The sequence below is a fragment of the Mustela nivalis genome, assembly GCF_964662115.1.
Source record: "Mustela nivalis genome assembly, chromosome: 6".
NCBI lineage: Eukaryota > Metazoa > Chordata > Mammalia > Carnivora > Mustelidae > Mustela > Mustela nivalis.
In genome coordinates, this window is record NC_139025.1 from 59748572 (window position 1) to 59772381 (window position 23810).

General features: G+C 36.5%; 1 protein-coding gene across 7 annotated transcripts in view; it reads right to left on the bottom strand.

The window, feature by feature from the left end:
• Positions 1-23810, bottom strand: part of TTC6 (tetratricopeptide repeat domain 6) — a 222677-nt gene that overhangs the window by 103655 nt on the left and 95212 nt on the right. For all 7 annotated transcript variants that reach the window (XM_082737772.1, XM_082737774.1, XM_082737775.1 and 4 more), the window contains exons 5-6: positions 17541-17674; positions 12039-12233 (exon numbers count right to left, since the gene is read on the bottom strand). In XM_082737772.1, coding sequence (XP_082593898.1) covers positions 12039-12233; positions 17541-17674 — 329 coding nt within the window. The remainder of the gene's footprint in view (positions 1-12038; positions 12234-17540; positions 17675-23810) is intronic.

A 23810-nucleotide genomic window follows, 5' to 3' on the forward strand; every position in this document is an offset into this window, starting at 1 on the left:
TGACTGATACATACAGAAAAAAACAAAGAACAGGGCAAAGTTGCACTATTGGGTGCAATAGTGAGCCAAGAGAAAACACACATCAAGTTCAGTAAAGTATTTCCAAGATCAGGAAGGAGAGGTGTGACTTTAAGAAGCCATCTTGAGACACTGCTGTGTTTTTATCAAGCTCTATACCAAAAACAAGGCAGTAAGAGTCATTCCCATCTTATTGTCTTGTCACATTCCAAATGTGCACTAAAGAAATAAGCCTAGTAGTTGACAGGAAGAGAAGTGAAAGAAGTCATTGGACATCTTAGAGTGCATAGCTCCGGCAGACATGTATGGAGGACCCTACTGAAAGCCTACGCAAGATTAGCCACTGTTTAGGTATGATAAAGATGAATCATTTACTTAGAAATATTTCTCCAGCCTTTCCCTACTTCCTCCTTTATTTCCAGAGAGAGGAACTTAATTCTTTCTAGAGTTCTCCCCCTTTGGAAAACACCATTTCAGGCTGAAAATCTCTTCATAACCAACCTTTCCCTCAAGTCCAGCAGTAATCACTCATTCTGCTCCTTCTCCTTCCATGGTGTCTATCCTGCCCATCACATTTTCTCTCATCTGAGTCCTATGATATCATCTTTACTGGCCCATTACCTTAGACTCTCCCTCCTCCAATCCATGCTCTATTCCCTGCCAGAGTTGCCATCATTCACCCCCTTTCCAAATACTTTAATGACTATACACATTGTATAAACTCAAGCTCCTGAGCCCCACATTCAGGGTCCTCCACAGTCTGAGCACCATCTTCTTGCCAATCCCACTTTCCTTCCCTAGCTCCTGACTGAACCTACATTCACTATGTGAAAGGTGCTCAAGGTGCCCAGATTACTAAGGAGCTGCAGGGAAGACAGGAGAACCAAATGACAGTAACAGTGTGGCTATAAAAATCATGAAAAGGTAGCCTTCAGATTACAATTCCCTCATCACACCTTTATAAATTCCCCCCTACCCAGTCAAAATTCACCTTTCCTTCCCTAGTTTTCCTCCTGCATTTGATCTGATATTTCATTCTAGGATATGCTACTTCTTTTTTTAAAAGATTTTATTTATTTACTTGGCAGACAGAGATCACAATTAGGTAGAGAAACAGGCAGAGAGAGGAGGAAGCAGGCTCCCTGTTGAGCAGAAAGCCTGATGCAGGGCTCGATCCCAGGGCCCTGGGATCATGACCTGAGCGGAAGGCAGAGGCTTTAACCCACTGAGCCACCCAGGTGCCCTGATATGCTATTTTAGAATCCGTGTATCTTTTTCACAGTAGACATAGACTGGTCTGAAGAGAAAAGTGATTCTTACTCATTTTCTTTCTTCTGTGGATGTAAATGCAGTAGATATTGAATAAGTATTGTATTCCGGCTCATCAAGAAAAGTCTCACAACCAAAGCCCGTCCTACAGTCTGGGGAACTGAGAATCACAGGTAGAGCAATGGTTCTCAAAGTGTGTTCCCAAACCAGTTCATTAACATCACATAGGAACTTGCTATAAAATGCAAATTCTTGACCCCCATCATACTTAATGAATCAGAATCTCAGGGTAGACCGGGTCATCTCTATTTTAAGCAGCCCTGCAGATGATTCTGATGTACACTGAAGTTTGAAAAGCACTGATGTACTGCAATCTTTCCTAAAACTGCCTGATCATAAGAATATTGTGGGATTTTGTCAAATCTATAGCTTCACAGATTCCTTCTCTAGAGATTCTAATTCAGTGGGAATAGAGCTGAGGAACTGATACACTTACCATAGACTCTAGATGGTCCTTTTTCAGGGGGAAGCTTAAAATTCATTGATACAGTGAGAAGAGCTAGCTTTTGGAATGAGGCTAGAAACCAGGATTTTAGCCCCACTTTGGCCTCTTGTTGTTCTATGTGGAATAGGTCACTTTTGCTTTCAAGGTCTGTTTCTTCATCTATCTATAGCAACAGTGATTAGGTCTTTCAGGTCTTCTAATGCTTAGAAATAATACATGTGAGAGTTTGCACATAGTGCATGCTCAGGAAGTGGTAGCTATTACAATTATTATTGCTTTTATTGAGGGTATCGAATGAAGAAAACATGCCCACCTCTCTCAGAGTGAGTTAAACCTCTTTCCTTGTCTCTCATGGGCCAGGGATATAAAGTGTGTTTTTTGTTGTAGATTGTTATCAAAGAAGCTTTGAAAACGTTTGCTCTAAGCTGGGAGTACTCTTTCAAAATCTCTGCATACATACTCTATGAGTTATATAAAAGTGAACATGAGCTCCATCCGATGAAGCATACAGAAAGGTTCTCCCTGCAACACCCTCTACCCTCCTTGGTACTACCCTAACAGAGAAGGCCTACCATATCTTTGCTATCCCTTCCTTAGTGAATTTATCTTGCTTCTTGGGGGACAAAACCTGGAAGAGGCTTCACAGGATAGAGCTCACAGTTGTTTTTATACAACTCAAAGAAGATGTATATGGGGTATATGGGGAAATTTTAAGAGTGCTCATGTATAAAAGTTTTGCCAAAATAATACTTACTTATATGCAATAGAATATTCTATTCAACACAACAGTTTTTTCAAGTCCTTGTTACAAGCCACTAAATTGATTTCACAGCCCCTTATTCAGTCACAATCTACAATTTAGGAAATAATAACTTACAAAGAATATTGCTTGAGAAGCAAACTCCTAGATCTAGAAAAGACTTTAAGAGTTTGTCTTCTTGAAGATTACAGACAATTTTCTTTAGTCTTCAAAATTTGTAGTAGAGGTAATGAACACAAACTTTTTTAAAAATTCAGGGAATGTAAGCTTAATAAAATAATAAATCTAAAGAAGAATAAGAGTATAACTATATAGATTTTCATTTTTTACAAAATATGATTAGGGAAGTGGGGGAATTTATTTTTAATCAGTTTAACTTCATTGTTACATGCAAACAGTGACATCTGGTGGAATGACATTGCTTTGCTTTAAAAAAAATTCAGCTTTTACATACTGAGTTATGAGATCAGATAAATGTCCAAATAATTCCTGTTTTTATACTTCCACATAAAATCAAAAATACACTAATCTAATATATCATCAAACATTGATAGTGCATAATAAAATGACTTCTATTATCTCAATCTGTATTTTTTAAATATGCTTAAGCCTTACTTAGGTATAAGGGTTATTTATTAAAAATGGATATAATAGAAGTCTAATTGGAGTTACTGTTGATTCTACTTCTAACTCTGCTACCAGCCGTGATTTGGAGTGTGAAATTTACCCTGTTTCCTCATCCATAAATATGAGAAAGTTAGACGAGGAGAAGGGTAAGATCTCTTACGGCTCTAAAACATGTGCTTCTGTGACATATCCCCAGCTAGACTTCAGACAGGAATTAAGTCTTATGTGCTTTGTATATCTTGGGTCATTGCCTGGATTACACAGCAAGGAACAAGGCCAAGTAAGGGATGGGGGTGGGGCCAGGATTAGACTTAACCATTGTGGAATGGAAGACAATGCAGGAAATGAGGCATAGTGAGGGCAAGTCAGGTCCAGATACCCATGCTGTAAGGAAATATAGACCAGAAGATAGAAAACAATATTCCAAACGTAGTATGACAGACCACAGGTGTAGTGCACTAGAAGTGGCATCAGAAAGTTCTGGCTTGGGACCATGGCACGTTCTAGTGAAGGCGGGGTTGGGGGGCGGTCAACTGGAAATGGGGAAAACAAAGCCAGACAGTATTCAGTGAAAGCTTTCAGCAATTAAGTAATTAATATCAGGAAAGTCTTCCACAGTTAGCAGGGCCCCTGCTCTGGCCTAGTACTCAGAAATAGAATTTCAGTTGTTAAGAAGGAACAAGCAATGTAAGGACCTCCACCCTAATATAAGCAGAAGCCCTGCTTCCAATGTTGGGTCACAATGAATCAACTATAGAACACCAGGGTTAAATAAAATATGCATATCCAACTAGATCTTCTCAGATTCTTTCTGGCTTATATCAAGATTGGTTCTGAAAACAAGATAACAAGTATTCAAAATGAAGCATGAAAAAAAAAATGAGAGGGTCTTCACAAATTCACAAAACAGTGGGATAAAATAGAAACCACATTTAGAATAAGGAAGCTCTGGGTGCCTGGGTGGCTCAGTGGGTTAAGCCGCTGCCTTCAGCTCAGGTCGTGATCTCAGGGTCCTGGGATCGAGTCCCACATCGGGCTCTCTGCTCAGCAGGGAGCCTGCTTCCTCCTCTCTCTCTCTCTGCCTGCCTCTCTGCCTACTTGTGATCTCTCTCGGTCAAGTAAATAAATAAAATCTCAAAAAAAAAAAAAAAAAGAATAGGGGAGCTCTAGTTCTGAATCTTTGCTTTTTTTACCAGCCCTATATACACGAGTTAGTCACCGAATCTCTGAAGTGCATTTTCTTCATTTGGGAAATGGAAAGGCTTTTTCCATTTATATGCAGATGTTGTTAATACTAAATTATATAGGGGTGCCTACGTGGCTCAGTTGGTTAAGCATCCAATTCTTGATTTCGGCTCAGGTCATGATCTCAAGGTCCTGGGATGGAGCCCCATGTCAGGCTCTGTGCTCAGTGGGAAATCTGCTTGAGGATTCTGTCTCTCTTTCCTTCTGCCTCTTCCACTATTCACTTTCTCTCTTTCTCTCAAATACATAAATCTTTTAAAAAATATTAAATTATATAACAAATCCATCTCGACACATTTCCTATTAAATAATCTTATTTTCATATTCAAATATCACTACAATATTTAGAAGACTCAGATAAAATCTTTGAAATGTCAGCATACTTTATATAGTTCATTTATAAACCATTAAGTAGTAGAGATAATAAGTCAAAATAATTACTCATGTGTCTATATTTCAGTTTTAAAACAAGAATCCTCAAAGGAACATAAACTGCAAAAACAGCATCTTCAATATCATTTTTGTAAAATGTATGTATATATAATATATGTACATGCACAGAAAAAAAATCCTGGAATAATCTTCACCATATAGAAAAGCCAATGGAAAGGGCCAGCTTCTAGTATAATAGTTTACAATCACAGAAAAAATATGTAGAGGCAAAATTCTCAGAACCTGGTCCATCCAACCCCAAACACCTTTCAGGATTCTGAATGATTGCATTAATTATATAAAACTGCATCTTCTGGTGCACCTACTTAAGATCTAAACATAGTATACTAATGCCTCCCAGATGAGTAATCAAGAAATGCCAGGTAAATCTATCTGATATTAACTTTGGGCAACTAGAAATGATCTGTCTTCATTCAAGGTGAGTACACACAAAAATCAAACATAAATTCTATGAAGACAGTCTGAAGTTTATAAAAAAGCAATATACCATCCTAAAGTTATATGAAGAACATTCTTTTGAAAAAAATTTATTATAGAACTCAAAAAGTACTTTTTTAAGATTTATTATTTGAGAGGGAGAGCATGTGAGCAAGGAAGGGGGAGAGAAACAGACACCCCACTGAGGTGGGGGAGGCCTGACTCAGGGCTCAACCCCACCACACAGAGATCACGACCTAAGTCAAAATCAAAAATCACTGCTCAGCCAACTGAGCCACCCAGGCGTGCTCTCTCTCTCTCTCTTACTCACTATGTCTCTTTGTCTCAACTAAATAGATAAAATCTTTAAATAAATACAAAAATAAATAAAATGGTAGTTAGAAGAAATTTTTAAAATTTATACCACAGAAAATGAAACAATTGATTTGGAACAAAGGTTTGAGACATGAATGTAAGCAAAATAATGATAAATGTAAAGGATAAATAATAAAGGTCCAACATATAGCTAATTGATATACCTGAAGAAAGTCATTAGATAAATAGAATGGAAGTACTACTGAAAATAAAATAGAAAAAGTCCTAAACTGAAGAAGCCTGGAATCATATATTTAAGAATGTAAACAGTACTATCTCTGGATGGTAGTAAATTAAAGCGTTTTTGTGTATCAGGAAAATTTAATTAAAAAGCAATCCACTCCCAAACATGTGCTAGTGACATTATTTAAGGCAAAATTTAAAGTCCTAGAAGCATCTAGGAGGAGTGGTGAGGAAATAGATTACTTGCAAATAAAATAAAAACAGGCTGGCTTCAGATTTCTATCTCATAATGGTAGATATTAGATAATGATACAAACAAAAAAAACACATGTACAAATATTGGCTAACATGCTAGATTATAAGAAAGAGCAAGAAAAGAATATAAAGTAAGATAAGATGACAAAAATAATATCAAATATATCTAAAATAACAATTATTAAATGAATAAGGGGTGATCCAACCCATTATAAGAAAAATTTTGATTGGCTTAAAAAAATTCTAGTCTAAGCAATCTACAAGGGACACAACTAAACAAAGATTAAAAATCTAAGGGCAAACATATACCATATAATGCACACAAAAAATACAAATGTATTATTTTTAACGGAATTAGTGTACAATCTATAATGAAAACAAAAGGACCACAGTTAACAATTTCTTCCTTCCACACACACAAAAATTTGTATACAATCATATATCTGTTTATATATTTAGTTCTACCTCCTATATATTTAGTTCTATCTCCTTTCAGAATACAGAGCACTACCTTATTCTTAATCAAGTTTACAATGCATCCCATCATTGAATGTGTCATAAAAAAATCTTCCATTGATAAAACACCCAAGTAGTTTCCAGTTTTTAATTACTGTAACAAAAATGAACATCCTTTTGCATGTACCTTAGTAAATGACAGCATCAGCATATAGATGGTATTTACAGCCATGATCATACCTTGGAAGTAGGGGAGAAAAGAGATCCCAGTATATTTGAGTAGTCCAGTGTTTTGAAGTCAAGAGATGAGGAGACATCAGCAAGAAAGACTTGAGAAGACATAGTCAGGAAGACAGAAAGAGAACCATAAAAGAGTACAGTTCCAACAGTCAAGAGATTAAAATGTTTTAAGGCAAAGTTAATGCAACTGCGCAAAATGCTACTAAAAAGTCAAGTTGAGAACTGTGTGTCTTACAGCAAATCTGATGATGTCTTTCTTCCTCAAAAAGACTCTATCAATGCCTTCCCATACACTGTAAATAAGAATTTTTCTCTCAAGGCTCCATATACATGCCCTCACACACACATACAGGGTATCTGTGAAATCTTACATGATCTTATTCATGCCTCCCCTCAGCTCCATTGCACCACTGCTCCTATTCTCCAATGTTAGACTTCTTTCCAGTTCTTACAAGAGCTCCAACTGTCCACAGCAGGGACTCTCAAACTTCAATATGCATTTGGGACGCCTGGGTGGCTCAGTGGGTGAAGCCTCTGCCTTCAGCTCAGGTCATGATCTCGGGGTCCTGGGATGGAGTCCCGCATCGGGCTCTCTGCACAGCAGGGAGCCTGCTTCCCCCCCCCCAACTCTGCCTGTCTCTCTGCCTACTTGTGATCTCTCTCTCTCTCTCTCTGTTAAATAAATAAATAAAATTTAAAAAACAAAACAAAGCTTCAATATGCATTCCAATCATCTGCATTTCTAACAAGTTCCCTAATGATGTTGATTCACTCTTCAGGTTGCAATATAAGTAACATTTCCTCAAACCTCTGGAGATAATCAGGAAATATTCCAAGTTTCCACAGCACCCTGCATATCTGCATACTAATGGTTACATTTCTGATAAGTAAATTACCACTGTTCCTTCTGCTAATCTCCACATTCCCTGAGGGCAGGGATTATGTTAGCAGATGTTTCCCTAGTGCCTAACTCTACGCCTGTCACACAGTAGGTACATAAAAAATATTTGCTGATTGATTTAAGTGATTATTCAGATCTGTTTTCCTTGACATGAAAAGATAATTACAACACAGTTTAAGAAATCAGGTTACAAAACATTAGGTACATAGCATTATCCCAGTTCTGTTCTATGCTATTTGCATACAGAAAATTCTGGAATCATATATTTAAGAATGTAAACAATACTATTTCTTGATGGCAATATTTTGAATAATTGAGGGGTTTTGCCTTTTCTTGCATATTTGCTAAAGGGTTGTTTTTATTATTACTTTGTAACAAAATAATAAATGAAACTAAACATTAAATTCTGACAGTTAGCCTTTGGTTTTCCAATTGCTGCAGTTGCCACTGTTTTAATGTTTAGAAGTAACAGTCTGTCCACATTTTTTTCAAAATGTGACTAAGAATTTCTCTTGTAATTTGAAGCCAAGTGGAGTGTTAGGTCTGGGATCTCTAGCCTAAGCACGGCTTACTGCGAGGAAGCTGGCTATAAGGTGAACCTGACTTGAGAAGGTCAGCCAATGTTTGTAAGACAGCATTTTTTGCCAGCTCTCTCTTTATTGGTGGTGGATCAACAAAATACACAAGCAATTTTACATAGAGAAGTCAGTAAAATAGAACGTAAGTCCATAAATAGACTAAGTAACACAGTGGAATTTAAGGTATGAGAAGTTGGCATTTCAAATTAGTGAGGAAAGAGGATTTATTGAATAAGCAACTGACTAGTCACTTGGGAAAAAATAATGCTTATCTATCAAATTAATTACAGATGGATCAAGGAAAGCTATGAAATTACTAGAAGAAAATATGAGAAAATACATTTAAATTTAAGTGTAGAAAAGCCCTTTCTAAGAACGATACCAAGACCAGGACACATGGAGAATGATTACTATAGTTTTTACTACATAAAAATTAAGGCCTCTGGATAGCATAAAACACCATAAACAAAACTAGAAAAAAGCAAACAACAAATTAAAAGGAAAAGTCTACTATCTAAGAAAAATGGTTAAAATCTTTTATATAAAAGATCACTTAGGAGCACCGGGATGGCTCAGTGGGTTAAGCCTCTGCCTTCGGCTCAGGTCATGATTTCAGGGTCCTGGGATGGAGCCCCACATTGGGCTCATTGCTCAGTGGAGAGCCTGCTTCCCCCTCTCTCTCTCTGCCTGCCTCTCTGCCTACTTGTGATCTCTGTCTGTCAAATAAATAAAATATTTTTAAACAAGATCATTTATAAATCAATAAGGAAGAAATAAATGATGACACAAGAGAACATGAATTGATAATTCTCAAAAGGAGAAAAATAGCCAAAGACATCTAAAAATGTGCTCACCCTCACTAGAAATCAATAAAAATATAATAATAAAAAGATATGTTTCCTCATCAGATTAGAAAAAAATCAAGAAGATTGACAATTTGTTGTCTGATAAGAGTGAAAGGAAATGAAGAGCATCATAAATTATTGAAAGCAGTGTAAGTCCATATAATTTTTCTGGAGAGAAGTCTAGTAATATGCATCAAAAACTTCAGAGCAAAAGCTTAATAAATTATTCCACATTTGAGGTGTTCTTACACTGCAGCTTGGTTAAATTAGTGAATAATATGAAAATATTTAAATGTTCACACATAATCTTGGGTGAAAAATCCATCTATAGAATGCATACATGGGTTAAACACCTACACATCCAAGAGATGTCAGAAGAATACCAAAATGTGAGCTTAATCTAAGTGTTTAAACACTTTTAATGATTTACCTTATTTTAAAACCCCAAATCTCAAATTCCATGCTAATGCTAAACAACTATAAACTTCTCCTTAGAATACAAAAAATTTAAAAGCAAAATTATAATCAATATGAAACATTTTTATGGTTCTCATCAAAATTGCTATCTAGCAGGTTAAATGTAAGTTTGAACAATATATTGTTATTGTTATTTTAAATAAACTTAAGTATGTACCAATGCTAGTCCAAAATATCCTTGGTGTTTGCTACAAATAACAATTACTATATGCAGAATTAGGAGAGCATTAAAATATACAAGCACAAATATTGTAACTGTTCATCTTACAGAAAAAAAACAAAAACCACCAAATGAAAGGGTATTCATTTTGTGTTTACAATTACCTTTCTTGAGAACACTTATTAGTGCAGAAAAAAAATCATACATTTCTCTGAACTTGTAGGCTCAGCAGACAGATATATTTTGAAAAGGTTAAGCTATGTTTAGCAAGGTAATCCTCAAGAGATGGATGCCAGAGAATTAAATATTCAGTACTTAAATTAACTTCTTATTTGGTACTTAGGAACAAATTGCCAAGAATTATCATCATCAAATAGAACATTTATTGACTCTCTTGGAAAAAGAATGATCTACTTGAAGAAAAAGAATTTTAGAATTGGAAGGAAACCAGTATTTTTAACACTTTGCATGACTAACAGAAGCTATAACTCTTCAGAATGTTGCTTAGCTTACAGTGCTAATGGAAATTACTCAAAATGGTAGTTTCATGATTACTAGATTATGTTTATATCTTTATTTTCCACTCTCAGCTTTAGCTTTTAAAAAATATTCCTAAAATGTCATATGGAACTGTTACTTTCTACCAGAGAAGCAGGAAGTTTTGAAATTTCCAAAATTCTTCACATACAATTTATTTCAAAAATTTCAGAACACTCACCTTATAAATCAAAACTAAGAGACTTAGGTGTATAAGATTATGAATAGCAAATAAAGCCTTGAAAAATATTTTTGCCTAAACAGAAAATAAACATGAGAATGACCCTCTTTTAGGAATTCAAATTGAATTTCATTGTGGTTACTAAATGCAGGGAAATTGGATGATTTCAAATCCTGAAAGAATGCAGTCAAGTGTTACAGTTTTTACTAAAAGTAAAGTTTGAGAAAATGAGCTCAGCATATACCATAAAAAGAATGGGCAAGTTACTTATAATTCTGTGACAGTTCATGTAATTAAAAGTGGTCTTTTAAAATACTGTCATATTTTAATGAAATACTTGAAACGTAATACTTAAAATTTTTCTATTTAAATCTAACTAAATATTCAATATTCTCAATATTTTCAAATGTGTCATAGATAATGTTTCAGGATTCCTATCAGCTCTTCTGAAAGACAGGAGACTTATGAATATACATTCTCAATGAGCAGGTGATTTCACCCCCAAAGGGCTGAAAGTTGGTGCCTGAGGAGGAGGGTGATGAGAACTTACTCTTTATGTATATGGCATATATATGAACACACACACATATACATATACATATACATATGTATATGTATACATACACTTATGTATATGTATATATGTATGTGTAAATAGATACAGCACCATAAAGAGATACAACGTATATCCAGGATATTAAAATTTAATGGGGAAGGGCAATTAGGAGGAAAGGCCTTTTAAAAGCCTTCCTTAAAGGGGTGACGGTGAAAAGAAGTTTGAGGAAACACTGTATCAGACACATCTGAATTTTTATCACTATCCAAGGTGAGAACTTGGGCAAGCAACCCAATATTATGGAGCCTAAGCGTCTTCAAGACTAAAATGGAAATTATGACTTCTTGTAGTTGAGGATTTAAAAAGAAAAGATGCAAAGCACACTACACAGTGCTAGGATTATAGTTTCTGCTAAATAAATGGGACCTGCATTCCCTTTTCTCCTCTCTTTTGAGGATGCTATAAATTACAGACTCTCCAGTAAAGAATGCTCAGATGCCAAAGGGGAATGAGACATGAAGAGAAATGGAAGAAACTCCAGAGGCATGTATAAAATTAATTTTATACATGATCCCTAGACTCAGTATGCCCAAAGGAGGTGTGAAATCTACAAGACTGACTTGGAATCTCAAATCTGTGATTTTCTTAATTGTATAAGCCTAACAATGTGGCTTGATTTTTATGAACCTCAATTTTCACATCTCTACTCCACAGAATTATTACAAAGAACAAATACGCTAATGTATGTGACACTCTTTGGTGACACTAGACACCACTAAACTAAAGTTACCAAATAAGCCATGGTTCATGCTGTTAATAGCAGGAAATGAAGATGTTGTCCTAGACTGTGTATGTACTGGGAAGGAATGGAAAAGGACAAAAACTGCTCCTCTCTAGTGTCTAAAAACAGAATTGAGTCTTCAAAATCTCAACCTCAAAGACAGGATTTCTTTGACAGTTTAAATCTGGTTTAAAAGAAAATTACCAGAGGAACTCTTACCTGTCTCTTCGCTCTTCATCTGTTAAATGATTATCTAAGAAAGAGGTTCCTAATATTGTAAGCAAAGTATTGTGACCTTTCTTGTCAGCTGTATGGTACACTCGAGAAGCCAAGTGCAAGTTAACAGGCAGCTCCTGGGCTGGGACAGTGGTGCACAGATCATGAAGGGTTGGAAAGTGGTAGTCTTGCAGAATTCTGCAACGAAGAAAAGAAAGTGGACTTCTTTGATCATTTGCGGTCTTTTCAATATAAAATACTTTGATGTTAACAATTTAGGCTCTAAAGAGTATAAGAAGATGTATAAGATTACAGTGCTAATGGAAATTACTCAAAATGGTAGTTTCATGATTACTAGATTATGTTTATATCTTTATTTTCCACTCTCAGCTTTAGCTTTTAAAAAATATTCCTAAAATGTCATATGGAACTGTTACTTTCTACCAGAGAAGCAGGAAGTTTTGAAATTTCCAAAATTCTTCACATACAATTTATTTCAAAAATTTCAGAACACTCACCTTATAAATCAAAACTAAGAGACTTAGGTGTATAAGATTATGAATAGCAAATAAAGCCTTGAAAAATATTTTTGCCTAAACAGAAAATAAACATGAGAATGACCCTCTTTTAGGAATTCAAATTGAATTTCATTGTGGTTACTAAATGCAGGGAAATTGGATGATTTCAAATCCTGAAAGAATGCAGTCAAGTGTTACAGTTTTTACTAAAAGTAAAGTTTGAGAAAATGAGCTCAGCATATACCATAAAAAGAATGGGCAAGTTACTTATAATTCTGTGACAGTTCATGTTCCCAGAGGGGAGGCAGTGGAGGAATGGGCAAAGTGGGGAAGAGGAGTGGTAGATACAAGTTTCCAACTCAGGAAGGAATAAGTCATGGGCATGAAGGGCACAGGAGAGGGGATATAGTCAGTAGTATTGTGATAGCATCGTATGGTGCCAGGCGTTAGCTACACTTGTATAAGATTTAAAACTATAATACTGGTTTATAACAAATTTAATACCACCATTGACCAGATCTTCAAAGTTATATATCCAGCTTTCTGCTGAAGATCTCAATCTATGTGACCTACAGATAGCTCAGAAACAACAGGTCAAAAAGCAAACTCATTGTTACCTCACCCCAAACCTCTTCTGCTGATTTCTGTAACTCAGTTGGGGATACCATATCCAACCATCATGCATTATGTCTTTGCCACTCTGCTCAAATGTTAATGTCCCTGAAGAAATAGAACAATGTAGCATATTATCCATTAACTAACATCAATGGAACCCAGGTCTCTAAAGTTTACACAGCATCTTCCTTCCCACTCTGCTAGAACTTGCCTCTCTCCTGCCTTTCCAAAGTAGACAAGACATGAAAATCTTTCTTAATTCCCATTGTCACTCACCATCCAATCAACAAATATGTGTAGAACACCTACCATGTACTACTACTACTGATCTGTACTAGGCTATTTTATACATTCTCATTAACTCCCACAAGGAACTTATTATATGGGAGATATTATTAACATTTTAGAGCAGGCTTATTTTGGAGAGGTCAATAAAATTGGTAACTACTAGGATCTACATACAATGCTGCTGGCTATAATCCAATTTTTTTTTTTTTTTGTAGTACTGCCTGTTAATGACCCCTGAGGTGGAAGTGGACCCTATCCAGTATGATTCCATCTCCGCCTCCCTACTATAACTACACCAGTAGGTTAAGCATCTGCCTTCAGCTCAGGTCATGATCCCAGGGTCCTGGGATCAAGCACTGCATCGGGTTCCCTGCTCAATGGGGAGCCTGCTTCTCCCTCTCTCTCTGACCACCAACGTCCCTGCTTGTGTGCTGCTATCTCTTTTAAAATGTTTTTAAAAATAAATAAAGTTATACTCTTACATTAATCACATGATGCCCTTTTCACCAAACCAAATCAACTGAACTTTAGATCATGTTCTCTAGGACCTCTAAGACACAGCGGACAATATCGATGACCTTCCTGAAAGTGCAAGCTTTTTTAAACCTGTGCTGTCCCAGCTCTCCATCTCTCTCTCAAATTCATCATGATTTGATTTAGTCACTGTTTTCTTTCTCCATCTTCCAAACGGAGGATGACTTCCAAAGTTGAACTCCCCTTTGTATGTTGGAAAAGTAAGCGTCAGTGTTTCTATTTACTCTTGTGCTGAGACCTCCCGAATTTCATCTCCAGTATCACTATCTCACCTAGATTCCTGGCCTCTAAGATATGAAACACTGAGCCATCTTTGACTCCTCTTTCTTTCACTTGCACATCCTATGAAAAATTGGGGCTTTCTGCAGCTCGGAGCTGCTCCTTCTCCCCCCTCACTTCCAAAACACTCCAGTACAGGTCCTCATCACTCCAGCCTGAGAGCTGGACTGAGCACCACAGCCTTGGTCTCTTCCTCTCTTCTATTCTTCCTGCAAAATTCTATCACACTGTCTGTAAATACTCCTTTGCCCAGCACCACAGTTTTCTGTCTCTTGCTGCATTCATCTACCTTCCTCTCTCTAAGTTTCAAGGCTCTTAAAGTCTGACTGCACTTCTAACACAGGGGTCAGAGTCAGGCTGACTCTGTTCAAATCCTGTTTAAAATTATCACTAGGTCATAAGCAAGTCAATTCATTTATTTATCCCCTGGAAAATTGGAAATGACAACATTAGCACCTCCTGGATAAAGCTACTTGAAGAAAGAAAGGAGATGAGAACAAACTGGTGTTTGCCAGAGGGGAGGCAGTGGAGGAATGGGCAAAGTGGGGAAGAGGAGTGGTAGATACAAGTTTCCAACTCAGGAAGGAATAAGTCATGGGCATGAAGGGCACAGGAGAGGGGATATAGTCAGTAGTATTGTGATAGCATCGTATGGTGCCAGGCGTTAGCTACACTTGCGGGGAGCCTAGCATAACAGAATTGTTGAATCATTAGGTTGTACACCTGAAATTAATGTAACATTGCATGTCAACTCTACCACAATACAAAGAAAAGAAAGGATTGAATGCATTTAAAATAGTTTCACTCACAAGGCAAATATAAGCTATTATTATCTGTCTCCAGGACAATTCATGGGGACAGAAACACCCATCAGTTCCTTCAGTTACAAATCAAGTGCGCCTATCATTTTGTCCATGTTTAAATATCGTTCAAACAATGCCTGAAGACAAACTTCTCTGCAAAATTTACTGTTCTTTTTTCTTTTTGACAAATACCTCTTTTCATACATTGCCTTCTTGTGCCACCCCTTCTGACCCTTTATCTAATGGATTAATGCTGAGCTGTCTACCTACTGCTCCATGTAGTCTAGATAGGAGCAAACTATAAAGAATTTAGACTTTAGAGGTGGCTGGGCCTGGATCAGAATCTTAGTTCTAACACTTGTAAGCTATGTCACTAGGTTCTCTGAAGGTCTTCCATAAGATGAAAATAAAATCTCTAACTATTAAAAGAAGTCCCTAACTACTGTATTTGTATAATTGATGATAATAAACAGTTCCTGGCCTATGGGAGTTTCAAGAAATGCCTGTTTTATTTTTTTTGCTATTGTTATTAATTTGTATTGGACAGCACTTAACCCATCACTAGGCACAATATGAACATTACTGAATCACTAATAGAGAGCAGTTTATATCATTTCCAAAACACCATAGGACTCAACAAGAACAGGGCATAAAATCTGTACATGTTTGAGTAGGTTTCTTTGCCTGAGACAAAGAAACCTAACTAGAGGAGTGAAAATGGGTGTTCAGGAAGCCAAGGATCCAAAGAGAGAACTTGGGACAGGGGAAAAGAAAAAAAAAAAGAGGAGAAAAAAAGGTGAGCTCTTGAAGTCAAGCTCATCTACATCATCATTCTGTCTAGAACAGGTCCTGGCTAGTGGAATGTACTTGAGATTACATTACGAATTTCTTTTCCTTGAAAAAGTGCTATAACCAATCTGAATTCCTATGCTCCCATTATATTCTAATAACAGATTTGCAAGTGAATCTCCCTAGGTCATTGAGCTAACTAACATTATGTTTCCAAGAAATGGCTGAATTTCCAAGAAAATGATTTAATTTGGGGGCTAGTCACTGGTGAGAAAAGTTAGGTTAAAAAAAAGAAGTGTTTAAAGAAAAAGGAGTCGTGAATTAAAGATTTTCAGAAACATTTTTCTAAAATTGTCTTTCATTATGCAAATTTCTTAACTATCAGCTTTTCATTCCTCACCATCTTATTCTTAATTCCCTCTAATGGAAACTTCTCATTTCAATTGTAATGAATTAACACAGTACTAAATATATCAAAAAGATCTACAAATATTTTTGGCATGCTCGAGAAAGGCTGTATGTTTTTATAGCACACTCTCCTTAAACAGGACTATTTGTCATTCTTTGAAACACTAAGACATAAAAAAGAAAAGACTCTGACTCTGTGTGTGGCCATACTACTTTGCTTAATGCACTAAATGCAAGGTTTTTTAGGGGAAAAAAATCACGAAGTTTCTGCTTCATTGATAATCTGACAGTAACTATTTATTGAAGGTAAAATACTTGTTGTCTGCTGTCACTATTTGTTTTAATACATAATCTTGCTAACTAAATGAGCTTAAAGCAATGCAGATAAGCAAAGGCATGTACAGGGTCACTTAAATGCCAATTCGACTCTTTCATAAACTTTGGAATTCTTTTCCCATGAGTCTATTCTCGGCTACTAAATTGTGAGTAATATCCATTTACAAAGTCTAGGCTGGCCATAAAAAGGTTGTCTTCCATGTCCAGCACACCTTTCAGTGCCCTAAGCAACAACAAAAGCTAATAATTAAAGCTTCTTTAAGCCCCAATAAAGAGTCAAATGAAGAAGAATCTAGAATAAACCAACTCATAAAAGCCTAGTGGTAAAATAAGGAGAAAACCAGTTTCAACAAGGTGATTGGCAAAAGAGAAACCCATAAATCTAAATTGCATTTACACATATTATTCAAAATTGTGGTACCCTTGCATAATAAGACCCTCCATTAAAACTTGGGGGAGGGAGGATAAAACATGAAAGTAGAGAAAAATAAGGTCATCTAAATTACTAAGTTGATTGGCCTATGAATATTTTGTGTTGGGTTGAATTTTATTTTATTTCATCATAATGAAATAAACCAACATACTTAGCAGTTAATCCAAATTAGTCATTTTTGTGACCAAAAATATCAGATCTAACAGGTTAACATTTAATTTTCCTTAGTCTCACAAAGAGCTATTTTTATTCAATTATATCATTGTTAAATCATTAAACTAAGTACATTGGCCAAAACAGTTATGGAAAGAAGTGTGAAGTAGAGCACATATATCCCAACCATAATATCTGACACCAGTTCTTCCTGTGGGAAAGTTTAACTTAGATCTCATATATATGAATTTCTAAAACATTAAATTTTCCTTTAAAAATTCATTTTCAGGTATCAATGCTATTAAATAACTTCTTCAGGCAGTAAAATTTGTAAACTTAAGGAAGTTACTTTTTTTTCGGTAGTTTTTGATCCCACGAGGGTTTTGAACACCTTCCTTGTCTCTGTTCTGGAATTCCTAATTTACTTTTTTGTGTTCGCTTAACTTCTTTTCCTCTAATTTGCAAAAATTCTGGTGACTTCACCTTCAAGAAAATATAAAGGAGGCTATTAAGGAAAGTTGTAACATGAGAATTAGATCTTTCTCTCATATTTAATGGTCTTATATTTAAATTCCTAATTTCTATGTGTATTTTATAACATAAGATAAATCCTAAAGGTAAATCGATATTTTCCTCTAAATCCTTTTCTAAATTTTTAAATATACACCTTCATAGCAATAAAAATATTAGTATCATATTTATCTATAATATTTTATTTATTGCCTGGGGCACCTGCATGGCTCATTCAGTTAAGTTTCTGCCTTAGGCTCAGGTCATGATCTCTGGATCCTAGGATCGAGTCACACATCGGGCTTTCTGCTCAGTGGGTCATCTGCTTCTCCCTCTCCCTCTGCCGCCTCTACCCCACCCCCACAAACACTCTCTCTCTCTCTCAAATAAATAAAATCTTTTAAAAACATATTTTATTCATTGCCTTAATACTATTAGAAGAAATACAAGATTTTCCCCTCCATGGCCTACTCTTCTTGATTGCTTTTTTTTTCCTAAGATTTTTTTTTAAGTAATCTCTACACCCAACATGAGGCTCAAACATAAAACCTTTAGATCAAGAGTCACACACTCCACCAACTGAGCCAGCCAGGCTCCCTTCAATGGTATTTTTAATAGAATTTTCCCTTAGTCTCTTAAAAGTTTGGCATGACTGGTTGCAAGCAGAAGCCAAAATGAACTTTAATGCTTTATATAACTGTTTTGAGCAAAGTTTACCAATTTGTACTTCTTACAGTTGTACTGTTATTCTATTTCTACTGCTTGGGAAAAATCAAACGCATTTCTGTCTCTTAAATAATTGTCTTTTAATCATTACAGGTATTAAGAGTATCATTTTCCTAAATTTCCTAGAAAATTTGCAGAATTCATGGTATGAGGTCATCAAAATATATTTTCTCTGTGGGATGTTCTGGGTTTTTGTTTTGGTTTGGTTTGGTTTTTGGTTTTTGGTTTTTTTTTTTTTAAGACTAGATTTAAGGAAGAAAGCAGGGAGGCTTTCCTTGGGAAATGCAGAGATATGGTTGAAAAATTGAAGAAGGCCAGATAAAGGGAGGTTTTTATAAATTAGGTAGAGGTTTTAGGCTCTCAGCAGTAGAAAGGAGAGCACTATTGTGATTTCTTAGGTGAAGAAGTGATGATGAGTAAGGAAAGCTCAGAGTACAGACCATTCTATCTCACCACCCCATTAACGTTTGAATTTCCCTTACAGTTTCTCCACCAAATGGTCATCCATCCTGGCTTGAACATGGTGGGGAATGGAGGACTTCGATATATCCAAAGGCAGCCACTTTCTCTCTGAAAGTCCTCCAGTTGTTTGTTTGTTATAGAGCCTAACAACTTTCATCCACCAGTCTCAATTCAAACCTCAGGATCATACAGGTACAGTCTAGCTTCTTCCATCTGACTGGCAATCAAATATTTGAATACAGCTGACTCTCCTGGGCCTACTTTTCCCCCAAATAAACCATGCAGTCCCTTCAACTCTACCCTATATGATGTGTTTCTGAAGTACTGTGCTTTGTCATCTTGAATGCTCTCTTCCAAATGGTCTCCATTTTGTCTTTTTTGCTCCTGGGATTGTAAACCCAGATCTGAGCACGACATGTGAGGTGTGATGGGATCTGATCAGCCAGGAGAAAGATGATCGTCTTTTATAGTATTCATCAATCAGCGCAAACTATGATAATTACACTTGTCTTCCCCTCACAAAACAAAATCATGGCCTAAATAAAACTCTGAAGTCTTTCACATTTGCTCTGAGTCATGTCATCCCATATCTATGCAATTAGCTTCTGGACCCAAGGGCAGAACCATAGACATATTTATTCCAATTAAGTTTCATCTGAGGTTTGACAACCAAACCTTATCAATGACATTTGGATGTTATCTACCAATACAATTCTCATATTCTCATTCAAATTATTAGGAAATATGCTACAATGGACACAGCCCTCTCACAGTCCACCAGGGACTGGTGCATCATTTGCATCATTTGCAGAACTAATTACAAATCTGTCTAGCAGTTCACCTGATTGCACTCTAGTCTACGAAACCATCATTGGGAGGCTTGTATAAATGGATTGCTGAAATCCAAAAGCTAATAACAATAACTAATGTTTAATGAGCTTTCTTGTAGGCCAAGCTCTTCACCATGATAGCCTTTCATTGAACTCCAGGCCTGATACTTTTCTGACACTCAGTCCAGTAAGTCTAAAAAAGAAATAAGGTTGGTCTTCTGTGGTTTGTCCTTAAGAAACCCATGCTGGCTCCAAGCGAGACTGCTTCCTCTTATAAGCTGTATATAAGGGGTTCTTCTAAAGTTCTCACAGCTCTTTTAATGAGTCATTTTATCATTCCAGAATTCTGTCATCTGATCAATGCATACATTACAGAAACCATAACCCTTATCCTTAAAAAGATCAATCTCAGATTTGCAGTTGCGGGACCCCAGGCTTTGAGCTCCCCTCCCACTACAGCCTGTCCTCAAAACTGCTGCGGACAGGGGCACAACAGGCTTCAACCCATCTGTCTGAGCTGACAGGCTCAGGTACCTAAGTTACTCTTAAAATCCTTTACCAATCTTGGGCTTCAAGTTTCTTTTATCACTTCTTTTCCCCTTCTTTCTAAACTAAAGATTATTCTCCTTGTCAGGTTTATGAGAAGCAAAGTACAAGTTTACCAGCTTCCTTTTCTCTTTGTCATATTTCTGTTTACTTAAAACCTCAACCTTTTTTCAAAATTAAATTAAGGCAGCTTTGTCATATGTTGTCTTCACACCATTCATCCATAATGATGGGGTTATCCTTCCTTTTTTCTCTCTTTGCTCTTAAACTAATTTGAAAAAAAAAATAATTTTTTATTCTTAGCATGATTCACAGTTCTCAACCCATTCTGGATCTTAGGCATTTTGATATAATTATTATAGCCACTTGAAACTTTCATGTTTATCTGTAAATGTCTATTTCTTCTTTCATCTTTATGTATCTTTAAAACTCTGAATGCAGTAGATAATTTATAACTGTTTTTGTGAGAATTTTTTTTAAGATTTTGTTTATTTACTTGACAGAGAGAGAGAAAGAGAGAGAGCAGGAGGAGAGGCAAGCAGAGGGAGAAGGAGAAGGAGAAGCAGATTTCCCACTGAGTAGGGAGCCCAATGATCCTGGGACTCCAAGATCAAGACCTGAGCCAAAGGCAGTTGCTTAACCAACTGAGCAACCCAGACATCCTATTTTTGTGAGAATCTGAGGAGATTCAGGGCATCCTGCATCTCTTAAACTTCCTTCCATTTAGAATCCCAAGACATGTAATATCTATATTTTTACGGACTTTTACCCGTTTCCCTCCTAAAATGTTCAACAATCCTCTTGCAGGCCCTAGTGTCAGTCATTTCTTCATGGACACCATTACCTCATTTCTCTTTTTTATTTAATTTATCTAAGTCATGTTGCTCATGACTAAGGAGAGAGTCCTAACAATTTTTATTATACTAATGAGCTTCTTAGAATAGAAATGGTCATAAAAACTAATCAAATTATCTGCTTTTCTGCTGGATGAGACCTTCTGGCATATATCTGAGCAGTGAAAGTCCTGCACTACTCCTTTAACACACCTCTGTGCTAGTTCCATTTCCTTGTCGCCCCAGTCAGGTTGGCTTGCTGGAGTATATTATTCCTCATTCTTGTACCAGAGATGCTAGAGACTAATTTTATGCCTTCAGATATCCAAAGTAAAGTTCATGGTTTATAACTGATCTCGACATGTCAATGCAAATAAATACAAGATACTTGGTGGGACAAGTCACAGGACTACTGCCTTTCTATGGCATTACTAACATGTCTCACACTATGCCAAAAAAATACACCATCAAGTCTTTGATGGTTTTCTCTTCTTGCCCTCTTGAAACATTTCTGGTTCTGGTTTAGAGCTCTCTTAATCCATTCTCCCAAGTCTTTCTTGTCCAACCATTCCTTCTAGTATCATGAGGACCACTCTATCCTGAGTCATTATTGTAATGGAGAATTTCCATTTGAACTTAGCCAGACATCTGTTAATTATTGTTATGAAAGAGCACTGTTGCAAAGAGGTAAAGAGTAAAGGTTCCAGAATTAGACCATCTCAGTTCAAGTCTTGCTTTTAAAACCTAACTAGATATTTGTACTTGGACAAGTTCTTTATGTTCTGTTCTTTTTTACTTTTTTTTATTTTAAAAAATTTTATAAACATATAATGTATTTTTATCCCCAAGGGTACAGGTCTGTGAATCGCCAGGTTTACACACTTCACAGCACTCACCATAGCACATTCCCTCCCCAATGTCCATAACCCCACCCCTCTTTTTTGACCCCCCTCCCCCCAGCAACCCTCAGTTTGTTTTGTGAGATTAAGAGTCACTTATGGTTTGTCTCCCTCCTGATCCCATCTTGTTTCATTTATTCTTCTCCTACCCCCAAACCCCCCACATTGCATGTCCACTTCCCCATTTCAGGGAGACCATATGTTAGTTGTCTTTCTCAGATTGACTTATTTCACTAAGCATGATACCCTCTAGTTCCATCCATGTCATCGCAAATGGCAAGATTTCATTACTTTTGATGGCTGCATAGTATATACATAGTATATACAATTCCATTGTATATATATACCACCTTTTCTTTATCCATTCATCTGTTGATAGACATCTAGGTTCTTTCCATAATTTGGCTATTGTGGACATTGCTGCTATAAACATTCGGGTGCACATGCCCCTTTGGATCACTACATTTATATCTTTAGGGTAAATACCCAGTAGCGCAATTGCTGGTTCATAGGGTAGTTCTATTTTCAACTTTTTGAGGAACCTCCATGCTGCTTTCCAGAGTGGTTGCACCAGCTTCCATTCCCACCAACAGTGTTGGAGGGTTCCCTTTCTCTGCATCCTCACCAGCATCTGTCATTTCCTGACTTGTTAATTTTAACCATACTGACTGGTGTGAGCTGGTATCTCATTGTGGTTTTGATTTGTATTTCCCTGATGCCGAGTGATGTGGAGCACTTTTTCATGTGTCTGTTGACTATCTGGATGTCTTTTTTGCAAAAATGTCTGTTCACGTCTTCTACCCATTTCTTGATTGGATTATTTGTTCTTTGGGTGTTGAGTTTGCTAAGCTCTTTATAGATTTTGGACACTAGCCCTTTATGTGATACGTCATTTGCAAATATCTTCTCCCATTCTGTCAGTTGTCTTTTGGTTTTGTTAACTGTTTCCTTTGCTGCACAAAAGCTTTGGATCTTGATGAAATCCCAATAGTTTGTTTTTGCCCTTGCTTCCCTTGCCTTTAACGATGTATGTAGGAAGAAGTTGCTGCAGCTGAGGTCAAAGAGGTTGCTGCCTGTGTTCTCCTCAAGGATTTCAATGGATTCCTTTCTCACATTGAGGTCCTTCATCCATTTTGAGTCTATTTTCATGTGTGGTGTAAGGAAATGGTCCAATTTCATTTTTGTGCATGTGGCCATCCAATTTTCCCAACACCACTTATTGAAGAGGCTGTCTTTTCTCCACTGGACATTCTTTCCTGCTTTGTCGAAGATTAGTTGACCATAGAGTTGAGGGTCTATTTCTGGGCTCTCTATTCTGTTCCATTGATCTGTGTGTCTGTTTTTGTGCCACTACATGCTGTCTTGATGATGACAGTTTTGTAATAGAGCTTGAAGTCCAGAATTGTGATGCCAACAAATTTGGCTTTCTTTTTCAATATTCCTTTGGCTATTCGAGGTCTTTTCTGGTTCCATATAAATTTTAGGATTTTTTGTTCCATTTCTTTGAAAAAAAATGGGTGGAATTTTGATAGGGATTGCATTAAATGTGTAAATAGCTTTAGGTAGCATAGACATTTTCACAATATTTGTTCTTCCCATCCAGGAGCATGGAACATTTTTCCATTTCTTTGTGTCTTCCTCAATCTCTTTCATGAGCACTTTATAGTTTTCTGAGTATAGATTCTTTGCCTCTTTGGTTAGGTTTATTCCTAGGCATCTTATGGCTTTGGGTGCAATTGTAGATGGGATTGAGTCCTTAATTTCTCTTTCTTCTGTCTTGTTGGTGTAGAGAAATGCAACTGATTTCTGTGCA